We start from the raw sequence: 23,506 nt of genomic DNA on the forward strand, positions 1-23,506 counted from the left end.
CGCCTCGGCGACACAGAAGATGGCCGAGGGCGGTTACCGCCAGGTGGTGCTGTAGATGAGACACGCCGTGGCGGAGAAGGAGAGGAACTGGGTTTCTTATTAGCCTTCTTGGAAACATGATGTTTAGAAGGAGGAGGAACAGATGGTTGTGAAGTTGGGGTACGTAAAAAATCTTCACGAGTACGCTCTTTTTTGGAAGTCCGGGTGTCTGACTTTTGGGACCGAGATTTAGCAGAACCCAATGAAGGGTGAGCCATAGACGGAGCAGGCGAAATTGGGAAGGTTGAACGGGTGATCTTTGCAATGGCCGATCTGACAACCGTGTCACTAAAGGTGAGATCACAAGTCTGCGTGGCCGCCTCTTTTGTTGGCCGAGGAGAGGCAAGGACAGTGCTTTATTTTCCTGTCTGAGGCACAGTGGGCTTTCGGCTGGCGAATAATTTTCGATCAGCAAAGGTCGACACCTTTTCCTTCACTCTGATTTCCTGAATGAGCTTTTCGTCTTTAAAAATGGGGCAATCTCGAGAGGAAGCAGCGTGGTCACCCATACAGTTGATGCAATGAGGGGATGGAGGTGGACAAGCACCCTCATGGGCATCCTTGCCACATGTAACACATTTGGCTGGTTGGAACAGGACTGGCTGGTGTGACTGAACCGCTGACACCGATAGCAGCGCGTAGGGTTCGCGACGTAAGGGCGAACGGAAATTATCTCATAGCCCGCTTTGATTTTCGATGGGAGTTGAACTTTGTCAAATGTCAAGAAGACAGTACGGGTTGGAACAATGTTCTTGTTAACCCGTTTCATGACTCTATGAACAGCCGTTACGCCCTGGTCAGACAGGTAGTGTTGAATTTCCTTGTTGGACAATCTGTCGAGGGAGCGAGAATAAACTACTACACGCGAGGAATTTAAAGTGCGGTGCGCTTCCACCCAGATAGGGAAGGTGTGGAGTAGTGAAGTATGCAGAAATTTTTGTGCCTGGAGGGCACTGACTGTTTCTAACAACAAGGTGCCATTCCGTAATCTGGAACAAGACTTTACAGGACCTGCAATTGCGTCGACACCTTTCTGAATAATGAAAGGGTTGACCGTGGAGAAGTCGTGACTTCGTCAGACCGAGTAACAACAAGGAACTGTGGCAACGATGTAAGAACTGTCTGTGGCTGAGACTCAGTGAACTTACGCTTGTGAGCAGACATAGTGGAAGATGAGGAAACCATTGCGGAAGAATCCCCCATGATTACCGGCGTCTCCGATGGCGCGCTCCTCCCTTAGGTGATTGTTCACGCCTCAGGTCACACCTCCTGAGAAACGGACAGAGGGACGAATCGGCAATTTTGGAAGGTATCAGCTCGGGTAATCACCCCTCCCTGGGCCTGGCCGTTACCAGGTGGTACGTACGTGTCCTACCTGTCTACCTGGGGTGGGGAATTACGCGTTACCCCGTCACCGGCTACGCACTAAAACGCGTGGGTCGGCCTTCAGACACGCACAGGGAGGAAGAAAGAGAAAGGGAAAAACAAAGAAAGTGAAAGGAAAGAAGAGAGGTCTCAAACGCCGCAGCAGAGAAAAGGGTAAAGAGAAGAGGTAAGGAAAAGAGAAGGACAAAGGAAGGATGAAGACATGCAAGCAAAGAAGGCGAAGAATGTGTTACATTTACGAGCGTCCGTCTCCGGACGTAGGTACAAACCATACTCCCAGAGGGGGAGAAAGGGAAGGAAAGAGCCAGAGGTGAGGGGAGGGGGGGCGAAGATGGGGGATAGGGAAGGATGCGGAAAAGGAAGGTATGCAGCCCGGAAAGGAAGGAGGGCCACATTAGCTTGGTGTCCCGTGCTCGCTACACACATATCCACAAGAGAGTTGTGGACCCCCTGGGGGGAAGTCAGCGATTTGTGTGGCAGTTTGTCCACATGCAATTTCTCATGGCCTGTTATGCTCTTGCTTATTAAAAATCTAGCGCTCAATTTGTTGCTCGGGTGTGAATTTATTCAGAAAACTGGGTTAATTCCCGGCTTTGCAAGCCACACCTTCTCTCTTAGGTTTTCACCTAGTGACAAGACATCCTTTTGCTCTTGCCGCTGCACAAGTAAGGGGAATTTGGTGAATTGTAGCTCCAATGAATTTGATGTGGTCCATCTTTTGCCGGATCAGGCAGAGCAGTTGTTGAGTTTATTAGGGGACTTTCGCGAGGTTTTCTCTAATAAGTTGAGGGCTCACTAACATCATTCAGTACCACATATGCTTGGCTGACGATATTCTGGTGTGACAGTCTCCTTATTGCCTCTTGCCATCCAAAATTAAAATCTTGAGACAGAAATTGGTGAGTATGTCGAAGGAGGGAGTCATTAGGTTGTCTACATCTCCCTATGCACCACAAATTTTTCTCATTCCTAAAGGGCAGGGCCAGCACTACAGGCTGGCGGTTAATTATAGACTCCTTAATAAAAAGGTTATCTTATAAACTGTCCCCTTGCCGGATATTCACAACTGCTTTACCTGGTTTTCAGGGGCTAAGTGGTTCACAGTGCTCGATCTCAATCAAGCTCCATATCAGATCACTCTTACCGAAGAGTCTAAACATGTCACTGCATTCTGCACGGATTGGAACTTTTATGAGTTCAACTGGATGCTGTTTGGCTTGTCCACTGGAGTGGCGGTTTTGTCTCATTTGTTACATCATACCCTGAATGACTAAGGTTTTTTGTGTCTTTAATTACCTTGATGATGTTTTCATTTGAGGATCATATTTTCCTTCTTTGGGAGGTCCTCTCCAAGTTTTGGGATGCAGGGTTGACGGATGCAGGGTTGACCATTCAGCCATTCAAGATTATACTTGCTAGGAAACAGGTGTCCTTTCCAGGCCATTTAATTTCCAGGGGTGGCACTAGGATTGACCAGGACTGAATTAAGGTGTTGCAGAAATTTCCTCAGCCTTGAAATAGGAAGGAGATAGCCAGATTTATTGACCAGATGGCTGCTCCGTTGAATAAATTACGTAGGAAGGGGAAGAAATTTGTCTGGGGTGAGAGCCAACAGGGGGCTTTTAAGCTATCGAGATTGCTACTACCAATCTGTCAGTCTTAGCTGGATTTTGGCAAAAGATTTATTGTTCAAACTGATGTCTCACATCCTGGTATTACTGTAGTGTTGTTGCAAGAGGATCAAGGTACAAGATGCCCATTAGCTTTTGTATCTAGAAAGTTGCCTGGTCCCAAGATGAATTATGCCGTTTATGAGTGTGAGGCACCAGATGCGCTTTTCCCTTAGTGAAGTTTCAGTTCTATCTTCAACATAGGAAGTTTGATCTCAAGATAGACAATCAGGCCCTAAGGTGGGTGTTGGCTCGACCTAGGACAACTGGTAGGATTAGCAGGTGGGCGATCCACATCTCTGCATTTCATTTCAAGGTGCGACACATAAAAGGATCTGACAACCAAGTCACCGACGCCCTCAGTCACTTTTTTCAGGAGGGAGGGGGCTGTTGAGAACAAGGGTGTGAGTGAGTCACACACTGTTGGTTGTGCGTACCGTTTTAGCTGAAGTTTCCCAGTTGTTTGTGGACCTTGAAGACCAAACAGGATCAAGATCTGTTGTGGGGTCCGTTAAGAAAACAACTCTTATCTGGTGGTGAGGTTAGTGACTATTCCATCAGGACTGGCATACTACATAAACATTTTAACGAAGCTGGGGATTTTAAAATTTGTTTGCCTCAGGAGCTAGTGCCTCCTGTTTTCCATTATGTTCATAATTTTCTATTGGGAGGACATCTGTGCCTCTATAAATCCTTGGAAAAGGATAATGCTCACCTCATTTGGCCGAAGTTATATAAGGATATCAGGCGAATAGTGTGTGTGAAGCCTGTAAGAAGGCTAAACCCAGTAATAATCCTCCAAAGGGGTGTTACAATCAGAGGAAGAAGAGAACCCTGTGGATAAACTTTTTATCGATTACATAGGGCCGCTTCCTCTTACCAAGAAGGGGAACAGAGATATTCCGATACTCTGGTGGTTGTTGATGCGTTTTCCAGATTTGTTTGGTTAATCCCTAGTCATGGGGTCACGGCAGCCATTACCATGGCACATCTGACGACATCTTCAGTTGGTTTGGACCCCCTAGGCTCTTGTTAGTGATAATGCTCCAGCATTTGTTTCCAAACAGTTTAAGCAGTTTTGCTTTTGTAATGCTGTTAAGCACCTAACCACTACACCATATTATCCCCAGGCATCTTTTGCTGAGAGAGTGAATCAGCAACCGTAAGTCAGCTTTGATCATTTGCCATCACAAGTCTCCGAGTAAGTGGGATACCACCTCGGCTCTGTTCAGTTTTGCATTTAGCACTGTGCACCACGAAGTATCCAAGGCAGTTCATACTACTCTTTTGTTTGTGTATCCCATCAATTCCCCTGTACCCAACTTGTGGGATAGCAACAACATCCTGCCTTCATGATTTACTCCTGAAGATCTTAGGGAAATTGGGAACAGGCCAGGTCACTTCTCGTTTCATAGGCCCATGCTCTATCCTCAAAATTCTGGGTCCAGTTAACTTGTTTGTCAGGCATCTGGTCACTGGTAAGGTCCTCAAGGTGCAACTTAATCAACTTAAGCCTGCTAATTAACCTTCACCTTCACCTTCCCCTTCTTCTTTTTCTTCTTCTGTAGGCTGGAAAAGGGTCCATTGGTTTAAGGGGAGGAGGTTGAGCCATGGTGGGATTGCTTGTTTATTTTATTTTTATTTACGCATCAAGTTCTGTAGGACCAAATTGAGGAGCAAATCTCCAAGGTCATCGAACGTGTCAGTACATGAAATTACAACAAAAAAGTAATAACAGATAAAAATAAAATGTTTATGAAGCCGAAAAAAGTCAAGCCATAAGTTTAAGTAAACACAACCAACAATACAATGAGAATCAGCTTAATTTTTCAAGGAAATCCTTGACAGAATAGGAGTAACCCACGAGGAAACTCTTCAGTTTCGATTTGAAAGTGCATGTATTACTGCTAAGATCTTTGAATTCTAGTTGTAGCTTACTGAAAATGGATGCAGCCTGCACCACTTTCTGCACAAGAGTTGATCCAAATGCAGGTTTGATTTCTTCCGAGTATTAACTGAGTGAAAGCTGCTTATTCTTGGGAATAAGCTAATATTGTTAAGAGGAAATGACAGTAAGGAATATATACATTGAGAGACCAATGTCAAAATACCCAGACTGGTGGACAGGGGTCAACAAGAGCTTCGTGAACTTACACTACTTATTGCCTGAACCGCCCGTTTCTGAGCCAAAAATATCCTTTTATAATGTGAAGAGTTCTCTCAAAATATAATACCATAAGACATAAGTGAATGAAAATAAGCAAAGTAGACTAACTTTAGTGTTGAATAATTACTCACTTCAGATACCGTTTGAATAGTAAAAACGGCAGCATTAAGTCTTTGAACAAGACCCTGAATGTGGGCTTTCCACGACAGTTTACTATCTATCCGAACACCTAGAAATTTGAACTGTTCAGTTTCACTAATCATATGCCCATTCTGTGAAATTAAAACATCAGGTCTTTTTTTTGTGGGTTAGAAACAATAAAAACGAATCTTACTGTGATTTAGAGTTAGTTTATTTTCTACAAGCCATTAACTTAGGTCAAGAACTGCACTATTTGAAGCCGAGCCAATGTTGCACATTACATCCTTTACTATCAAGCTAGTGTCATCAGCAAACAGAAATATTTTAGAGTTACCCATAATACTAGAGGGCATATCATTTATACAGGGTGTTACAAAAAGGTATGGACAAACTTTCAGGAAACATTCCTCACACACAAAGAAAGAAAATATGTTATGTGGACATGTGTCCGGAAACGCTTACTTTCCATGTTAGAGCTCATTTTATTACTTATCTTCAAATTACATTAATCATAGAATGGAAACACACAGCAACAGAACGTACCAGTGTGACTTCAAACACTTTGTTACAGGAAATGTTCAAAATGTCCTCCGTTAGCAAGGATACATGCATCCACCCTCCCTCGCATGGATCCCTGATGCGCTGATGCATCCCTGGAGAATGGCGTATTGTATCACAGCCGTCCACAATACGAGCACGAAGAGTCTCTGCATTTGGTACCGGGGTTGCATAGACAAGAGCTTTCAAATGCCCCCATAAATGAAAGTCAAGAGGGTTGAGGTCAGGAGAGCGTGGAGGCCATGGAATTGGTCCACCTCTACCAATCCATCGGTCACCAAATCTGTTGTTGAGAAGCGTACAAAATGTGCAGGAGCTCCATCCCGCATGAACCACATGTTGTGTCGTACTTGTAAAGGCACATGTTCTAGCAGCACAGGTAGAGTATCCCGTATGAAATCATAACAACATGCTCCATTGAACGTAGGTGGACAAAACTAAAATGAGTTCTAACATGGAAATTAAGCGTTTCCGGACACTTGTCCACATAACATCTTTTCTTTATTTGTGTGTGAGGAATGTTTCCTGAAAGTTTGGCCGTACCTTTTTGTAACACCCTGTATAAATAAGGAACATGAGTGGCCCCAGCACTATTGATCCCTGGGCCAGACCCTAATTGACCGTACCCCACTCACACCCCACATCACAGCCATTCTCAACACTGTGAATAATGACCTTTTGCTGTCTGTTGCTAAAGTAAGAGGTGAACCAATTGTGAGCTACTCCCCATATTCTGTAATGGTCCAACTTCTGGAGCAATATTTTGTGATTAACACTATCAAACACCTTACTTAAATAAAAAAATATGTCCAGCATTTGAAACCTTTTGTTTAATCCATCCAGTACCCCACAGAGAAAAGAGAATACAGCAATGACCTTTTGCTGTCTGTTGCTAAAGTAAGAGGTGAACCAATTGTGAGATACTCCCCATATTCTGTAATGGTCCAACTTCTGGAGCAATATTTTGTGATTAACACTATCAAACACCTTACTTAAATAAAAAAATATGTCCAGCATTTGAAACCTTTTGTTTAATCCATCCAGTACCCCACAGAGAAAAGAGAATACAGCATTTTCAGTTGTTCAACAACTTCTAAAGCTGAACTGTACATTTGCTAGCAAATTGTGAGATGTAAAATGATGAATTATCCTTATATACACAGCCTTTTCAATAACTTCAGCAAACACTGATGGCATAGAAATAGGCCTAAAATTGTCTACATTATACCTTTCTCCCTTTTTATAAAGCGGCTTTACTACTGAGTACTTTAATCGTTCAGGAAACTGACCATTCGTAAAGGGAAAAATTACAAATATTGCTAACTCATATCCATGAGAGCCCTTAGTCTTCAATGATTTAATTATTGACTCAATCTCCCCCTTGTCTGTATCACAGAGGAGTATTTCAGACCTCAATCTCAGAAAGGCATTTGCCAAGAGTGTTATACGATTCCCTGTAGAAACTAAACTTTTATTTAATTCACCAGCAATGCTCAGAAAATGATTGTTAAATACTGTACAAATATCTGATTTATAAGTAACAAAAATATATTTACTATGAATTGATGGCATCGCCTTTTGAATTCCTGGTGCCACTAGCTCATCTGTCGTGTTATGTCCCTACGGTCTGAGGCCGCTAACATGTTTGCTTGAGCCTGTTGATGGGGACGGGGCATGTTGTGGCGTGGCGAGTGGTAATGGAGTGAGGACGACCTTGTGAGAGGTCCACCCAGTGAGTAAGGTGAGCACTTGCGCAAGTGTCTTGGGCATGAAGTCCGGTGAGTGGTTGCCGGGCATATTTGTGAGCTGATTTGAATCTGTGGCTGATTTCGAGTGCTGTCTTTGTGCGTAGCCTGGGTAGCCAGCTCTGGGACGTGGCACACCGCTGAGAGAGTTGAAGCTAGTTTCATTGTGCTGTATTCTGGGCCCCCTTTGGAACCGGCAAGCTTCAGCTTCGATACATGCATTTCAGTTAAGTTTTGGATTTTGGGGTCTTAACTATTATTTTCTTACTGAAGTCCTGCCTGTTGGTATTTGGTAATTTTACTTAACTGAAGCCATTATTAAAGAAGGCCTGCCTGTTTTCTATTTGGTAATTTTACTTAACTGAAGCAATTATTAAAAAAAGACTGCCTGTTTTCTATTTTGTAATCTTACATAACTGAAGCTGTTATCACTGAAGACCTGAATGTTTTGTGTTTGGTAATTTTATTTAACTGAGGCTGTTATTACTGAAGGCCCGCCTGTTCTCTTTTAATTAAATTAAGAGCTGTTTCAAAATTTGGATTAGTTGTAAGTCTTATTAATCAAGGCCTACTTGTTTTATTACATATTATTGAGATCTGATATCTTACTCAATCTGTGTTGTAATTATCTGAAATTGTGATTGCCAAAAGCCTACCAGTTTCAGAAGTATTTATGCCAATAAGATAGTAACAGGAAATGACACATGATGGTATACGGGCCCTAACCTTTCATCTTACATCCCTTTATCTGTAATTGTAGGTTTCACATATGGCCTCATCTTCAGAGAAACATATCATGCCTTAAAGTATTCTAACTGCATCATGAAGTTGTCAAAAATGCCAGAGTGCTGACTGGAAGCCAATCTCTCGGTCCCTGGTTTTCTCATTTACTTTTATAAGATTTGTTTATATTCATCCAGTTTAAATTTTTGCAACTGGGCACCCTGTTGCAACATTCCATTTAAACAGTAAATACAAGTTTCAGAGCTCAAATACTTGATATCCTGCTAGATTCAAAACTAGCAAAATCCTGCAATGTGCGTTCTATTGCCTCACGTACCAGGAACTAGACAGTTTTTGATGTATAATATTTTCATACATTGGCTCTTTTGAGGAGTTGTTATTCAGAATTACTTTTTATAGTCAGGCTTATTGCTTCAATGAGTAAGTTAAAAAAGTCAAGTAACTGGACCATTCAAACAGCCTAGCAGGTCACAATTAGGGCGAATTAGCTGGAAGCATAACTAGTAAGTGGAATAAAGGTGATATTGTTTTAGCGAAACCATATTGGATAAATTTTAGAACAACTATTCAAGGTTTACTATGCAATACTCTCATTACTTCCATCAAGTACCTCCAATAAGGAATATAGAATTAAGGTAAGAGATTGCGGTAGGTAAGACAAAACTTTAAGGTTGTGGTGTAACATGTCTATCCTATAGGATAACATGTTCACCTTCTGAGCACTTAGGCCAACCTAAAATGCTTGTACAAACTGGAATCTTTGTTTAATGTAGTTGACAAGTGTGGAGCATCCGATCTGCTTTGTTACATATGCAAATGGGGTGTACGAGATGTCAGCTCTGAACATCGACAACCTTTCCACCTGCTGTGGTGGAGTACTTTTTTTTTAGGCTTTGCAGCTTGGCGGTGCCTTAGAGGTCAAGGAGCAAAGGGTGTGGTTGACAATTTAAACCCCAAACAGTTGAAGATGTAATGGAGATCTGTGTCTCATTTTTGTGTCACGTAGATCAACATACATGTTGTGACCTATTGAGAGCTATACATTACGGAAGATCTGTCTACTGCAAATTATAATCAAGACTGTAACGTATTAAGATTCTGTTGTAAATACAGAAGAGTTCATGCAGAAATGAGTTCTCGATTTAGTATCCTAAATAGATCAGAGCATCCATATGTTGCAACGAGGTGAAGCAGTCTAACGGAACGGTTCAGAAACACTGCATAGCAAGTCCACTACAACAGAAAATTTGAACAACAGCAGGTAAAAGTTGCTGCCACATCCCCATTCCACGACACAAACGCAAGTCTGAATTGTGTATTGAGTGGACATAGTCATACCCAAAAACCACACTGTTCCATTCCAAGATGGAATGTGAAAGGACTATATTGGAGGGCTATAGACAGGAAATGATGTCTGTTTTGTTTTGTCTTACAATGCAAAAGCAACTAATGTCATAAGTGTCCATGTCAGAACCTTAGAACACTAAGATGAAAAACGAGTTAACAACGACTACACGTTCAGCCCAATCGATGGAAGGAAAGAGAGCTACGAACAAGGACTTCCTCTTGGAGGAAGATCTACAATGTCCTTTGCCATATTGCTACAGCGGATATAAGGTAAAATGCTGCTGACAGCCCACATAAGATGGCATACACACATTACAACGTAAGTGGCTACAAATTGGGTATTCGGCCACGAAATGCCAAAGGTTGATGGCAATACGGACAAAGTGGTGTAGGATCACTACTTACAACTGGTGAGAGCTAAAAAGAAAATATACAACCTAGCTAAAATGATCTCCTCACAGTGAGAGGGCCAAGAGGAGGATGAACAAGCCACAGGGAGAGGTTTAATTCTCTGGAGCTTCTTCCCATGAAGCGAAGATCAGAGGTGATGCCAAAGTGACACCACCTGCTGACAGAGGGCAACACGGAGATCATCAGAGGGAATGGAAGAACTTGGCAGCAGTGTCAGCAGCCTCATTTTCTGTCAGACCAATGTGAGCAAGGACCCACATAAACATCACAGTGGGTCCATCGAGAGTGAGCCGGTGAAGATTTCCTGGGTCCGTTGCACTTTGGGATGGACTGTGTACTGCACACAGAGGCTCTGAAGGACAGTGAGAGAATCAGAGCAGATGACACAATTGAAAAGCCAGTGTCGCCAGATGCACTGCATTGCCTGATACAAGGTGATGAGATCTGCAGCGAATACTGAGCTGTGTTACAGAAGCAGACACCGAAAATCGTCAGTGCCATTGACGAAGGCACACCTGACACCACTATCGGTCAGAGAGCCATCAGTGTACACAAAGGCACTATTGTTAAGTTCCCAGCAAAGGTCAAGAAACTTACAGAGATAGATTGAATCTTGAGTAGTTTCCTTAGGAAGCGAATGAAGTCCAAGAAGGGCCCGCTGCACGAAGCCGATGTGGTGAAGGGTTCACACCCATCAGGAAATTGGCAGGTGGTGTGAATTTAAGCTGCCGGAGCAATAGCTGAAAGCAAACTTCAGGAGGTAACAGAGAAGAGGGATGCACCTCACACTGGCTGTCAAAGGAGTCATCGAATCAGGCAGCATAGGACAGGTGGCCGGACATTGCAGACAAACTGCATGCATATCTGCTTAGTAGAACATCACGCCAGTATGACTGTGGTAGCTTGGCAGCTCCCACAAAGAGACTTAACTGGGCTAGTGTGAAAGGCACCAGTGGCCAAACAGATTCCACAATGGTGGATTGCACTTGGACAGTGCAGGATGGACAGATGTGCAGATGCATAAACAAAACATCCATAGTCTAGTTTCGAATGCAAAAGGGATCGGTACAAATGGAGAAGGGTAGTCCAATCTGCTCCCAAGAAAGTACCACTTAGAACATATAGGACATTAAGAGACTGGGTGCATGGGCGGCCAGGTAATACACGTGGGAGGACCAAGAAAGCTTCCTATCACGCACGAGTGCCAGGAATTTCGTAGTTTCATTGAACAGAAGAGCAACAGGCCCAAGATGTAAAGAAACCCAAGAAACCCATTGTGCCAGAAATTCATACGAACTGTTTTTGTCAGTGGAAAAGCGAAAGCCACTGTTGATGCCTCACGAGTAAAAACAATCAAGACATCACCGAATATGCCACTCAAGAAGACAAATCCACCCATGGAGAACTGTAACAGATCAGAAAATTGTCGATAAAAAGGGAGCCGGAGCTGCCCTGCAGGAGAGAGGCTATAATAGGTTTAATGGCTATAGTAAAGAGGACGACACTAAGGACAGAGTCCTGAGACACCCTATTTTCCTGGATAACGGTGTCTTAACAGAACTCTCACATACCTTGAAAACCCTATCTTTTAAAAATTGCTGAAGGAAACAGGGCAGATGGCCCTCAGAATCCCCACGTGTAGAGAGTACAGAGGATACCAGTCATAGGCTTTTTCCAAATCAAAAAACAAAGTCACAGTCTGGTATTTCCACACAAAACCGTTCATGGCATGGGTTGACAAAGTGACAAGATGGTCAACTGCAAAACAGCACGTTCAAATTCCGAACTCGAGCCACCATACCAGCCGGACATGAATCAATACGTTCCATCACCTTGCAAAACAGCTGGCAAGAGAAATGGGGTTGTCCATACTTGACTTAGATATGGGTATGACAGTGTGGTTTCATGGCAGTGTCTGAGAAATGTGCCCTCTGCCCAGATGCAACTGTACCAACGAAGGAGAAAGTGCTGGCCCACAAGAGAAAGGTGCTGCAACATCTGAATAATAACATGGTCCGGCCCTGGGGTGGAAGATTGGGAGGAATTGAGAGTATGATCTATCTCCCACATAGTAAAGGCGGCATTTTAGCATTCATAATTCTGTGAGTAGAAGGGTATCGCTTGAGCCTCCTCCACTCGTTTCCAATGGAGGAAGGCAGGGTGGTAGAGGGTGAAACTCTAAATATCTGCAAAACAGCAGCCTAAGGTGTAGGAGATAGTAATTGGTGTCCACAATGACATATCTGCTGTGGTCAGGTTGGAAACTGGGGGATGGAACCTGGTCCCAGAGATCTGCTGGAGGTTGGCCCACACGATGGAAGAGAGTGTGCAACTGTTAAATGAACTTGTGAATGAAATCCTGCTGGCTTTTTTGCTATGCCGAAGAATGTAATGACACTGCGCACACAACTGTTTATAATGAATACAGTTTACCATCAAAGAATGCAGGAGCATTGCGGCACATATTAGCCTACAATGGAACTGGGACACGGCACAGTAAAGATGAAGTGCAAGGAATGGAACATTCTGCGATGGTAAGAATAATGTTTGTACTGTATTCTACCTGGGCATCACAACCGGGGAAATGTTGTTCGGCAAAGGTCGCCGGGGAGGAGTAAAGTCTCCAGTCTACCTTAGACAGGTGGCAATTGGGTTTACACTTAGGTGGGGCAGGAGTCAGCAAACTGATAGCACATGGGAATAGGTCACTCGAGTCCACGACAGAGAGAATGGACCACTCGAGATGATGAGCAAGCTGGATAGTGCAGAACAAGAGGTCCAAATGGGAAAATTTGTGTGTGGAGTCTGAAAGGAACGTAGGTGCTCTAGTGTTAAGACAGATGAGGTTGGGTTGATTGAGAAGGTCAGCCAATAGAGCTCCTCTTAGACAGGTCCTGGATTAGCCCCAAAGGGGATGGTGCGCATCAAAGACACCGAGCAGCAAAATGGGGCGAGGGAGTTGACCAATAAGCTGGAGGAAGGCTTCCCTGGTGGCCCTGAATGACAGAGAGATGTAGACGTTACAAAGAAAAAAGGTGAAGTGAAGAAGGAAAATGTCGACTGCAACAGCTTGTAGCTGAATGTTCAGCTAGATGGTTTGACTACAAATGCCATTCTGAATGAGCAGCATGACTCGCCCATGAGATGGAATGCCATTCTCAGGGGGAAGGTCAAAGCGGACCGGAAAGAAATGCAAGAGGTCAAAGCGCACGAAAGGATGCAATTTTGTTTCCTGGAGGCAGAAATACGGGGATGCTGCAATTCCAAGAACAGTTGTAATTCCTACTTGTTAGGTCTAAGGCCATGAGTATTCCATTGGAGGACAGTCATGACGGGGAAAGGGGAGAAGAGAAAAAATGAAGAGTTTTCAACTCAGTGACTGCCGAGCGCCAGCCTTCAAAGACTCACTGCTACAGGGCGCAGAGGCTGGAGGATTCTGTCCCATGAGATCTACAGAGTCATTGGCATTCTCTCTGAATTGGCCTGCGGATTCCATGGCAGAAGAATGGTTGACAGTGTGCACTGGCGAAATGGCGGTCAGCTGGAGGAGACTATCACGCAGAAACACCATTGATGACGATCTCCGTGTCAGTGAAGGACACGATTGTTTCTCTTTGTTTGATTTTTTTTAGAGCGTTTGTGATTGGAGGACGAAGACTCGGATGTTTGTCGGCTGGAGGGATGTGAGAAGTCTTTGCGGGAGCGTTTCTTTTGATCTTTCCGGCCTGCCGATTGTGAAGCATAGGATTTCACGGCCAGGGGCAAAGATTTGGTGGCTTGGTGCACTGCTGGAAGACAAGGAGACAGGTATGGTACTGTGATACTGGGCGATTTGATAAACACAGTGCTGAATTTGAGGTTTTAAGTCTGCATGGCCATGTCCTTCGTGGAGCGAGGCGTAGCAAGAAGGGTACGGTAAGTGCTAGATGATAAAACACAGGGCTATTGACTATCCAACAACTTGCGAGTGACAGGTTAATGTACTTTGTCCTTCGCCCGGATCTCTTGGATAGGCCGCTCACTAAGATACATGGAACATTCCAGGAATGATGTGGCATGGTCTCCACTACAACTGATACAGCAGGGGGAAGGAAGCAGGCAGTTGCCTTTGTGATAATCCCTACCATAAGTAAAACATTTAGTAGTGTTTTTAGAGGACATTCGAGTGTGGTTGTAATGTTGACACTGGCAGCAATGCATCAGGTTTGGAATGTATGGTCGGACTGTGACGACTTCAAAGCCTAATTTGATCTTCAATGAAAGCACTACTTGACCAAACATGAGAAAAAGAGTGCACGTAGGAACTAAGGTGGCATCAACCTTTTTCATTACCTGGTGCACTGCAGTGATGGCCTGGTCAGTGAGCTAATTTTGGAGTTCTTTCTCAGTCAGACCATCAAGCAGCCACGTGGAAATAACACCACGTGAAGAATTAATTGTTCGATGGGCCTCAACTTGAACAGGATAGCCATTGAGGAGAGAAGCTGCAAGCAGTCGCTGGGCTTGAAAATCACTATTGGTTTCCAAAACCAAAGTTCCATAGCACAGATGAGAGCAAGATTTCACAGGGCCAGCAACTGCATCAACATCTTTCTCAATAATAAATGAATTAACAGTAGCAAAGGACTGACGGTCTTTAGTACGTGATAGCACCCTGTGGTGCGACTGGAGAGTCTTTGAATCTTTAGCCTTATTCTGTTTGTGTTTAGCAGACAGAGACTGAGATGATGGCAGACAGAGACTGAGATGACAGTGAGTGTCTCATCGTGAAAAAATACCCAATTATTGCCAGAGTCTCCAACGGCACACTCCTTCCAACTGGGAGGCCCCTTGGAGGGGTTTCACCCCCCTCAGTTGACTGTTTACACCTCCAAAACTACTGACAGTGGAACCAATTGGCAATTTGGAAAGGTCACAGCTTAGGTAATCACCCCTCCCTAGGCCTGGCCTGTGCCAGAGGGTACATGCGAAGCTCACCTGTTGACCGAGGGCTGGGAATTACGCATTACCCTGTCACCTTTATGTGTCAAATGCACGAGTCAGCCTCAAGGAGCGCACAGGGAGGAACGAGAAACAGAGGAACCTCAAATGCCAAACTGGAGTAAATGTACGAGATGTAGAACGAAGAAAGAAAGAAAAAACAGATGAGGGGCTGACTGGTGTCAGGCTATTAAAACCTCAGCACACATCCCCAAAAATATTCCAGACAAATTACAAATTCCCATGGGAGAGGGGAGGGGGCAGGATAGCAGAAGGAAACACACACAGCATCGGGAAATGAGCTTCTAGGCAATATGATAGATAGGTAAAAGAAAGCAAATTAAGAGAAGGGAGATATGATACTGCGAGAAGAATGACAGAAGCCTGAAGGACTTAGTCTAAACAAAACCCCTGAAGTAGATAACATTCCTTCAGAATTATCGAGATCCTTTGGAGAAGCAGCCATGACAAAACTATTCCACCAGTTATGCAAGACACATAAAACAGAAAATATTCCCTCTGACTTAAAGAAGAACGTAATAATTCCACTTCAAAAGGAAGCAGGTGCTGACAGGTGACGGAGAAACTGTTAAAAGCTGACTATCAGTTTGGGTTCCAGAGATGTGTAGGAACATGCTAGGTAATATTGACCCTACAACTTATTTTACAAGGAAGGCATATTATTGTTCGTAGCATTTCCAGATTTAGAAAAAGCTTCTGACAGTGTTGCCTGGGCTAATCTCTATGATATTCTGAAGGTAGCAGGGATAAAATACAGGTAACAAAAGGTTATTTACAACTAGTAAGGAAACCACTCTGCAGTTACATGAGTCTAAGGACACGGAAGGGAAGCAGTGGTTGGGAAGCGAGTGAGATAGGATTGCCGCTTATCCATAATGTTTTTTCAATCTGTACACTGAGCAAGCTGTGAAGGATATCAAGGAGGAATTTGGAAAGACAATTACAAGTTGAGGGTGAAGTAATAAAACTTTGACATTTGCCAATGATATGTAATTATGTAAGAGGTGCAGTTGACTTCGAAGAGCAACTGAACAGAATGGATACAATCTTAAAAAAAAAGTTATAAGATGAACATCGACAAAAGTAAAACATGACTAATGGAATGCAGTCTAATCAAATCAGGCAATGCTGAGACAATCTGATTAGGAATGAGACACTAAAATTAGTAAAAGAGTTTTGTTACTTGTACAGCGATATAGAGAGGATACAAAATGTATGCTGGCTGTAGCAAGCACAGCATTTCTGAAAAAGATGAATCTGTTAAGCTCTAATATAGGGTGTCCCAGGAGGAATGGTCAATCATCAGGTACTGACATGAAGTATGATTCGAAGCAAAAATGTCTAACATGGACTCTAAAAGAGCTACGAGCACTTTCTCATCTTCGCTATTGTGAAATACCTCTTCTACTGAGCAAGTGCACATAGCTCTTAAAGAGCAGATTTAGAGTCTAGAAGACCACAACAGCAACATCAGAAGATACACTGCTGGCCACCGTAAATGCAACACCAAGAAAGACAAGAGGTAGCACAACAAAATTTATTTTGTCGATAACATGTTGACCAAGTATCAAATGATTACGTTTACAGACGTCTGCGACATGTGGTTCCTGCCAGAATCAGTAGCCAGAATAGCCGCCATTGTTGGAGATCACCGCTGCCACACGTCTCGGCATTGAGTCAAAGAGACGTTGGATGTGTTCCTGGGGTACAACAGCCCAAGCAGCTTCCGCACGTTGCCAAAGATCATCTGGTGTAGCAGCTGGGGATGTAATCTGGGTCACTCGTTGAGCAACCATGGACGACATGTTTTCTATCGGCGAAAGATCCGGAGAGCGAGCCGGCCAGGGAAGCAATTCAATCTGGTTATTGACGAAGAACCTTTGGACAATGCGTGCCACGTGTGGTCGCGCATAATCCTGTTGAAATATGGCTGTGGCCGAGCCCTGAAGGTAAGGAAGGACAACTGGCTCCAGCACCTCGGATATGTAGCGCTGGCTATTTAAAGTACCGGCAATGCATACTAGAGGCGTGCGAGAGTAATATCCAATACCGCCCCATACCATAATACCCGGTGCAAGACCAGTGTGGCGGTGCATAATGCAGCTGTCCAGCAGCCTCTCTCCACGGTGTCTCCACACTCGAATCCGACCATCGTGGTGCTGCAGACAGAAGCGTGCCTCGTCAGAAAAGACAACGTCATTCCATTCTGCCGTCCACATCCGTCTGTCATCACACCATTGGCGACGGAGACGTCTGTGGTTCTGCGTCAATGGTAGACGAAGCAATGGACGTCTTGCGGACAGACCACTCTGCGTAAACGGCGTTGAATGGTACGCGCAGACACTGGATGATGCGTTACAGAAGCAATGTGCTGTGCTATGGTTCTGGATGTCACTGAGCGATCCGTCACTGCCATGCGCACAATTTGCCTATCAGCACGTGCAGTGGTGCACCGAGGTGAATGCGATCGACCACGTCGGTCCGTCGTACCCTCCTGCATCCAACGGTCACATATCCGCATTACAGTTGTTTGGTTTCGTCCAACACGACTAGCGATTTCTCTGTATGATAATCCACAATCTCGGTAAGCCACTATCCTTCCTCTGTCGAACTCGGATACTTGATCAAACGATGTTCGCTGTTGTCTACGAGGCATAACAGATCGTCTTGTGAAACAACCACAAGGTAAACACACGTGCCGAACGTACACTTGTCGAAATCGCCAAGCCTTAAATGGCGCTATGAGGTGGCGCCACAGGCGCGCGTGATGTGCGTCTGCGCTGAAATTCTAATCAGTTGCATATCTCATCGCTGCAAACCCATGGTGTAAATTTCACTTGATTCGGATGCTTCCTTCAGGATGTTGCATTTACGGTGGCCAGCAGTGTATATACAGTCATTTTTCCTTCAAGACATTCATGAATAGAACAGGACATGGAGTTCATAATTTTGGTACAAATTACTTCCTGCAATACACTATTACAATAACTTGTAGTGTATATATGTACTTAAAAGTGTCTTCCTATTCAACATATTAATCGTCCTAGAGTTAGTGTTCTTTATTTTTGTGTTTGTTCTGTTTTACACCAAGATAATTTTCTTTTTGAATTAAAGATACAAAAGAGGCATTTCCTTTCTCAATAATGTTTCATATTCAACAACAGCAAAAAAATGTGCAACAAAGTGGACATGAGATTTATCTAAATATGCATGTGATGTTCCTACTGCTCCCAAACATGACAATGATGGAACTTCTGAAGAGGAAATTTAGTTCATATCTGACCATTTGAGAGTTAATTAACTGAAGAGGCATGTTATGTAAAAACCCCACTAAATGGTTTGTTGTTAACAGAACTTCTAGGGTGACAAAAATTCATGCTTAACTGTAAACAAAAGACTTCAAAAACAGCATTTTTTGCTAAATAAGACTGATTGCCAGCATTATGATGTTTAAAACTAATTTTGCTTTTTTTGCTTTGTCCATCATACTTTCCACATAAAGGCATTTAGGAAAATGTAATGAGTTACAGTTTATATAAAATACGTAGTACAACTCTTATTTGAACTTGAAAAGGAGAAGAAAAACGTTTTTAATTTGGAGAGTAGTCGGTTTTAACTATTTTACTATTACTCTCGTGGCCCCACAAACCTAAGTCAATTCCTGGCCTCATCAAGAAGCCTTCTCCACAATGTACCACCCTTATCGTCTTGCTTTGCTCCGAATATCTGAAGCTCCTTGGTCATAAGATCTTTCCATCTTATTTTCAGTCTGCCTAAAGGTCTTTGCTCTACAGGTTTCTTCACTGATACTTCTCTCAATTTTGATCCCTCCTCTCTTCCATATATGTGCCCAACCCTTCCAGCCTCCTCGATTGCCTTCCACAAAAATTTGTTGGTCATTATATACATATCTGTTTTTCCTTCTTCGTTATTTTCCTCCCTCACAAATTGATCCAGATACCTGCCACAGGATTTTCTTTTTGGAAAGCTTTAGATGTCTCTCAGTGTACTAATCTAACCTTCATATTTCCGCCCCATATAATAATACTGGTCTGATTATAGTTTTATACATCCTTATCTTGGTTCCTCTTGACAAAATTTTGGATGACAGCAATTTGTCGAGTGAATACGATTCTCTGGATGCCACTTTTATCTCCACTTTTATTTCTTGTTTCTCATCATTTCTGTTATTTGCTACAACCACCAGATATTTAAACTCTCCTATTTTTTCAATCACATCATCATTGGTCTGTAACATCTCCCACCTTTTTGTCTTGTAATTTCTTTCTACACTCATGAATTTTGTTTTCTCTTTGTTTACCTCTTATCCAATTTACTTTGCCTTTAGAAACAGCTTTCTTGCACCATATTGTCAGGTCATATATACTTTCAGCAATTAGTGCTACATCATCTGCAAAGGCCCATTCATTTCTATTCCTAAGCCAATTCCCTCCTCTGCTTCACTTGTAGCATCCAATGCCTCTTGTAGCATTACACTGAAAAAGAATGGTGATATTCAATCTCCTTGCCTGACTCATGTTTTTTGGTTAAAAGCCATGGAATATTCTCCAACATTTTCACTACCCCTTTTCAGCCTTCCAGTGGAAGGAATCTCTTTGGTATTCCAAACTTCTGCATTTTCTCCCACAATTTTTCTCAGTTTATGCTATCATATGCTTTCTAAAAATCAACAAAGAATACTGCCACAGTTTTGTTGTACTCCCAATATATTGATACTGCTTCTTTCTACACAAATGTGTGTTCAGTGGTGGATTGAGTTTTCATAAATTCCACTTGCTTCTCATCGATTATCTCTTTTAAAAATGGTTCCAGTCTTTTCTGGAAAATATCTGAGAATCAAGGAGATGCCTCTATAATTTCTGCATTCTTGATTATTGCCCTTTTTATGGATTGGTACTGTGACTGCTGCTTTTCATCCAGATGGCATTCTTGTTTCAAATTTGGTCACAAGTTCATGTACTTTTTTCATAATTGCGTCTCTCCTCCCTTCTGTAACTGTAACCTTCAAAAAATATAGTTGCATAATCATTTTTTGTTTCTTTGCCTGTACATGTCTGCAACTCCTGATATCCACTGTAAGCCCTGCACAACAGTACAGTGGCACATCACTATAGGAGCCAAAACAAAATGGTACAGCCAATCACTATTTTATCAATGGACTTGTCATTTAATTTTGGCTCCTCTAAAGATGTGCCACTATACTGTGATGTGGAGATTTCAAGGGATATCAGGAATTGCAGACACTTGTACCTGCAAGCAAATAAAAAATAATTACGAAACCATTTTTGCAATGTGTTGGTTAAAGCATTATGACTACCCCTCAAAGTGTTTTATTATTTTTTTGTTGCTAAAGGCAGCAACAAATTTATTAAAGCATACAACATTCACTATATTCCAACTATTCTGATGTGAACATGTAAATATCCTTTTATCATCGAATACAAATATTTAAAATGAAAATTAATTCAAGTGATATCAACAGAATTGTTACATGATAATGAACTTACCTCCTTCTTCAGTCTTGTAAGGTGCAGGAAAACAGCATTCCCTGTTTTTCGATAATGCTGCTCAACAAAATCTGCCCCTAGGCCCAAAAATGTATTCAAGCAGACATATAACCCGGTTTCAGTCTCCTGGAATAGGTTTTTGGAGAAATATTACAGTGATGTACATAAATTTTTATAACTAAAACAATAGTTTCACATCAGCTTTGCGTATTACTAAAACCATGAATTTCTCTCTCTCTTTCTCTCTCAACTATCCCCCCCCTCACGCGCACACGCACACGCACACACGCACACACGCACACACGCACACACACACACACACACACACACACACACACCACAAGCTCCACCCTTATCACTTTAAAAGCATACATTATGTACAAAGGTTAGGCTCTGACAAGGGGAAGGGCTCAGACACGGCCAACCAATTCGGCTCAAATTTGGCAGGTCGCTTGTATACAACCTAAAACGAAGGAATCTAAGATATTTTGGGTCAACACCCCCGCAATTTTGAGAAAATCACCCCTAAAGGTTATGACGAGCAATCAACTCAAAATTGGAGGGATCGATAGATAATTGTAAATAGAGCATTTTTCATCATCAGGTATGGGGTCCGCAAATGCAAAATTTTCCAGAAATCGAGGAAAGGAACTTTTACAACTGCCTCTTCTGTACCCACATGGGAAACGCTTTTCGCCGACAGCACCGATAGTGCAACGGACGAGGTAAGTGGCTTCCCCTTGTGAGTGCACATCTGCAGTACATAAAATAACTGGCAAGGTTCATTTTTCTAATTCTGAAGTGGTGTGATCAATGCCACGTTTTAAGTCTAAATGAATGGCCACAGGTAAAATGAAAGGTTAGTGTCAAGAACTAAATGGGCATTTTTGCATTAAGATCACATTCAATGATTACGTTCACATGTGAACAAACCCCCCCCCCCCCCAGTTCAATGATGCACATAACTACCATACATATCTACTTACAGCTCTACTTCACCTCTTCAGTACTCAGCAACCAATGAGAGTCATATTGTGGTTGTTTCTAATAGGGACATCTTGTGTCGCGACTTGACCACTATTCCTAAAGTGGAAGCAAAAGTATGCCTTGAAGATCTACATGACCATGACAATGCCATGAATTGTTTTGGAGAAGAACAGTACTGCCTCTATAGTAATATAGAGACTAGTATAATTACAAACAGAAATTACAAATGCTTTTTAAATAGAACTGTAATTAGCAAAACTTCAGTTCTTTAATGTTGCTGGTTCTGTATCAATTATTCACAGTAACAGTTACAAAAAAGCTCATATATTAAGAGTTACACACGTATAAATCTTCTGTCGAATCTCACACTAATAGGAAACATACAATTAATTATGATTTCTTATTTCTGATAATGTTCCTTTTTCTTTATTCCCAATATTCATTTACTTCCTCTATTTGCTGGGTTCCTCAGTGAAAATTATTTGGCAATTGATTTTTCGCTTTCCTGAAAACAGCCAGAGTTCTTGATTTTGGTTGTAAAGTTCTTTCTTTTGGGCATCTTCTTCAAAAAAACATTTTTTTCTAGATTTTTGTCACCAATAATTTAGAATTTTTGAACATTTTTTATCATTTCAAAGGTTGTGTCTACTGATTTAAAAACATCCAAAATGTTTGGCATGTACCTGGTTTGAATTTAGATTTTTTTAAAGCCTCTCAATGTCATCAATTTTTCCAAAACGATTTCTCTGAATTCCAGCTAAATTTATGCCTTGACAAATATAGCTGATTTTGACTCTCCTTGTTGGTCCTAGTTTTACTTTCTGATTTTTTCCAACTTTTACTACTGCATTTTCCCATTCATGGATCATTTTTTTGAAGGTGCAGTTAAAGAGCATGGATGATAGTCTCTCTGCCTGACTGGTGTGCACATTTAAAATGATTCGATAACTTCCTGAAAAACTTCACCATAGATTAAAATAGCGACCCGCCCGGCTCTGCACTGATAGCACTTAGTATTTAAAGCCACATGATTTGTCTCTCGTAGCAGTAATTTTGTTTACGGGACACTGTGTAGAGTTATGATTAAAAATCAGAACACATTTAGATAACTCAATAGTTTAATTTAAACTATTTCCGGCCAGGCAAACATGTGGGTCATGAATAGGGGCAGCAATCTTTTGAGTAGTTGCAGGGGCAAAAGTCTTGATGACTGACTGACCTGGCCTTGTAACATCAACCAAAACAGCATTGCTGTGCTAGTACTGAGAATGGCTGAAAGCAAGGGGAAACTAAAGCCGTAACTTTTTCTGAGAGCATGCAGCTTTAGTGTATGGGTAAATTATCATGGTGTTCTCTTGGGTAAAATATTCCGGAGGTAAAATAGTCCCCCACTTGGACCTCCAGATGGAGACTACAGAGGACAACGTCATTATTAGGAGAAACAAAACTGGCATTCTACGGATCAGAGCATGGAATGTCAGATCTCTTAATCGAGCAGGTAGGTTAGAAAATTTAAAAAGGAAAAGGAATAGGTTAAAGTTAGATATGGTGAGAATTAGTGAAGTTCGATGTCAGGAGGAACAAGACCTCTGGTCAGGTGAATACAGGGTTATAAATACAATATCAAATAGGGGTAATGCAGGAGTAGGTTTAATATTGAATAAAAAAATTGGAATGTGGATAAGCTACTATGAACAGCATAGTGAACGCATTATTGTAGTCAAGATAGACACAAAGCCCACGCCTACAACTATAGTACAACTTTACATACCAACTGGCTCA

General features: G+C 42.4%; 1 protein-coding gene across 2 annotated transcripts in view; it reads right to left on the bottom strand.

The window, feature by feature from the left end:
* The window catches only part of LOC126253050 (ubiquitin carboxyl-terminal hydrolase 5), a 160,586-nt gene that overhangs the window by 115,836 nt on the left and 21,244 nt on the right, over nt 1–23,506 (bottom strand). For both annotated transcript variants that reach the window (XR_007545889.1, XM_049954130.1), the window contains exon 2: nt 20,738–20,863. Coding sequence is in view for 1 of the 2 variants with exons in the window: in XM_049954130.1 (XP_049810087.1) it covers nt 20,738–20,863 (126 nt within the window). In the remaining variant the exon portion in view is untranslated. The remainder of the gene's footprint in view (nt 1–20,737; nt 20,864–23,506) is intronic.

Source organism: Schistocerca nitens, chromosome 4 (genome assembly GCF_023898315.1).
Source record: "Schistocerca nitens isolate TAMUIC-IGC-003100 chromosome 4, iqSchNite1.1, whole genome shotgun sequence".
Taxonomy (NCBI): Eukaryota; Metazoa; Arthropoda; class Insecta; order Orthoptera; family Acrididae; genus Schistocerca; species Schistocerca nitens.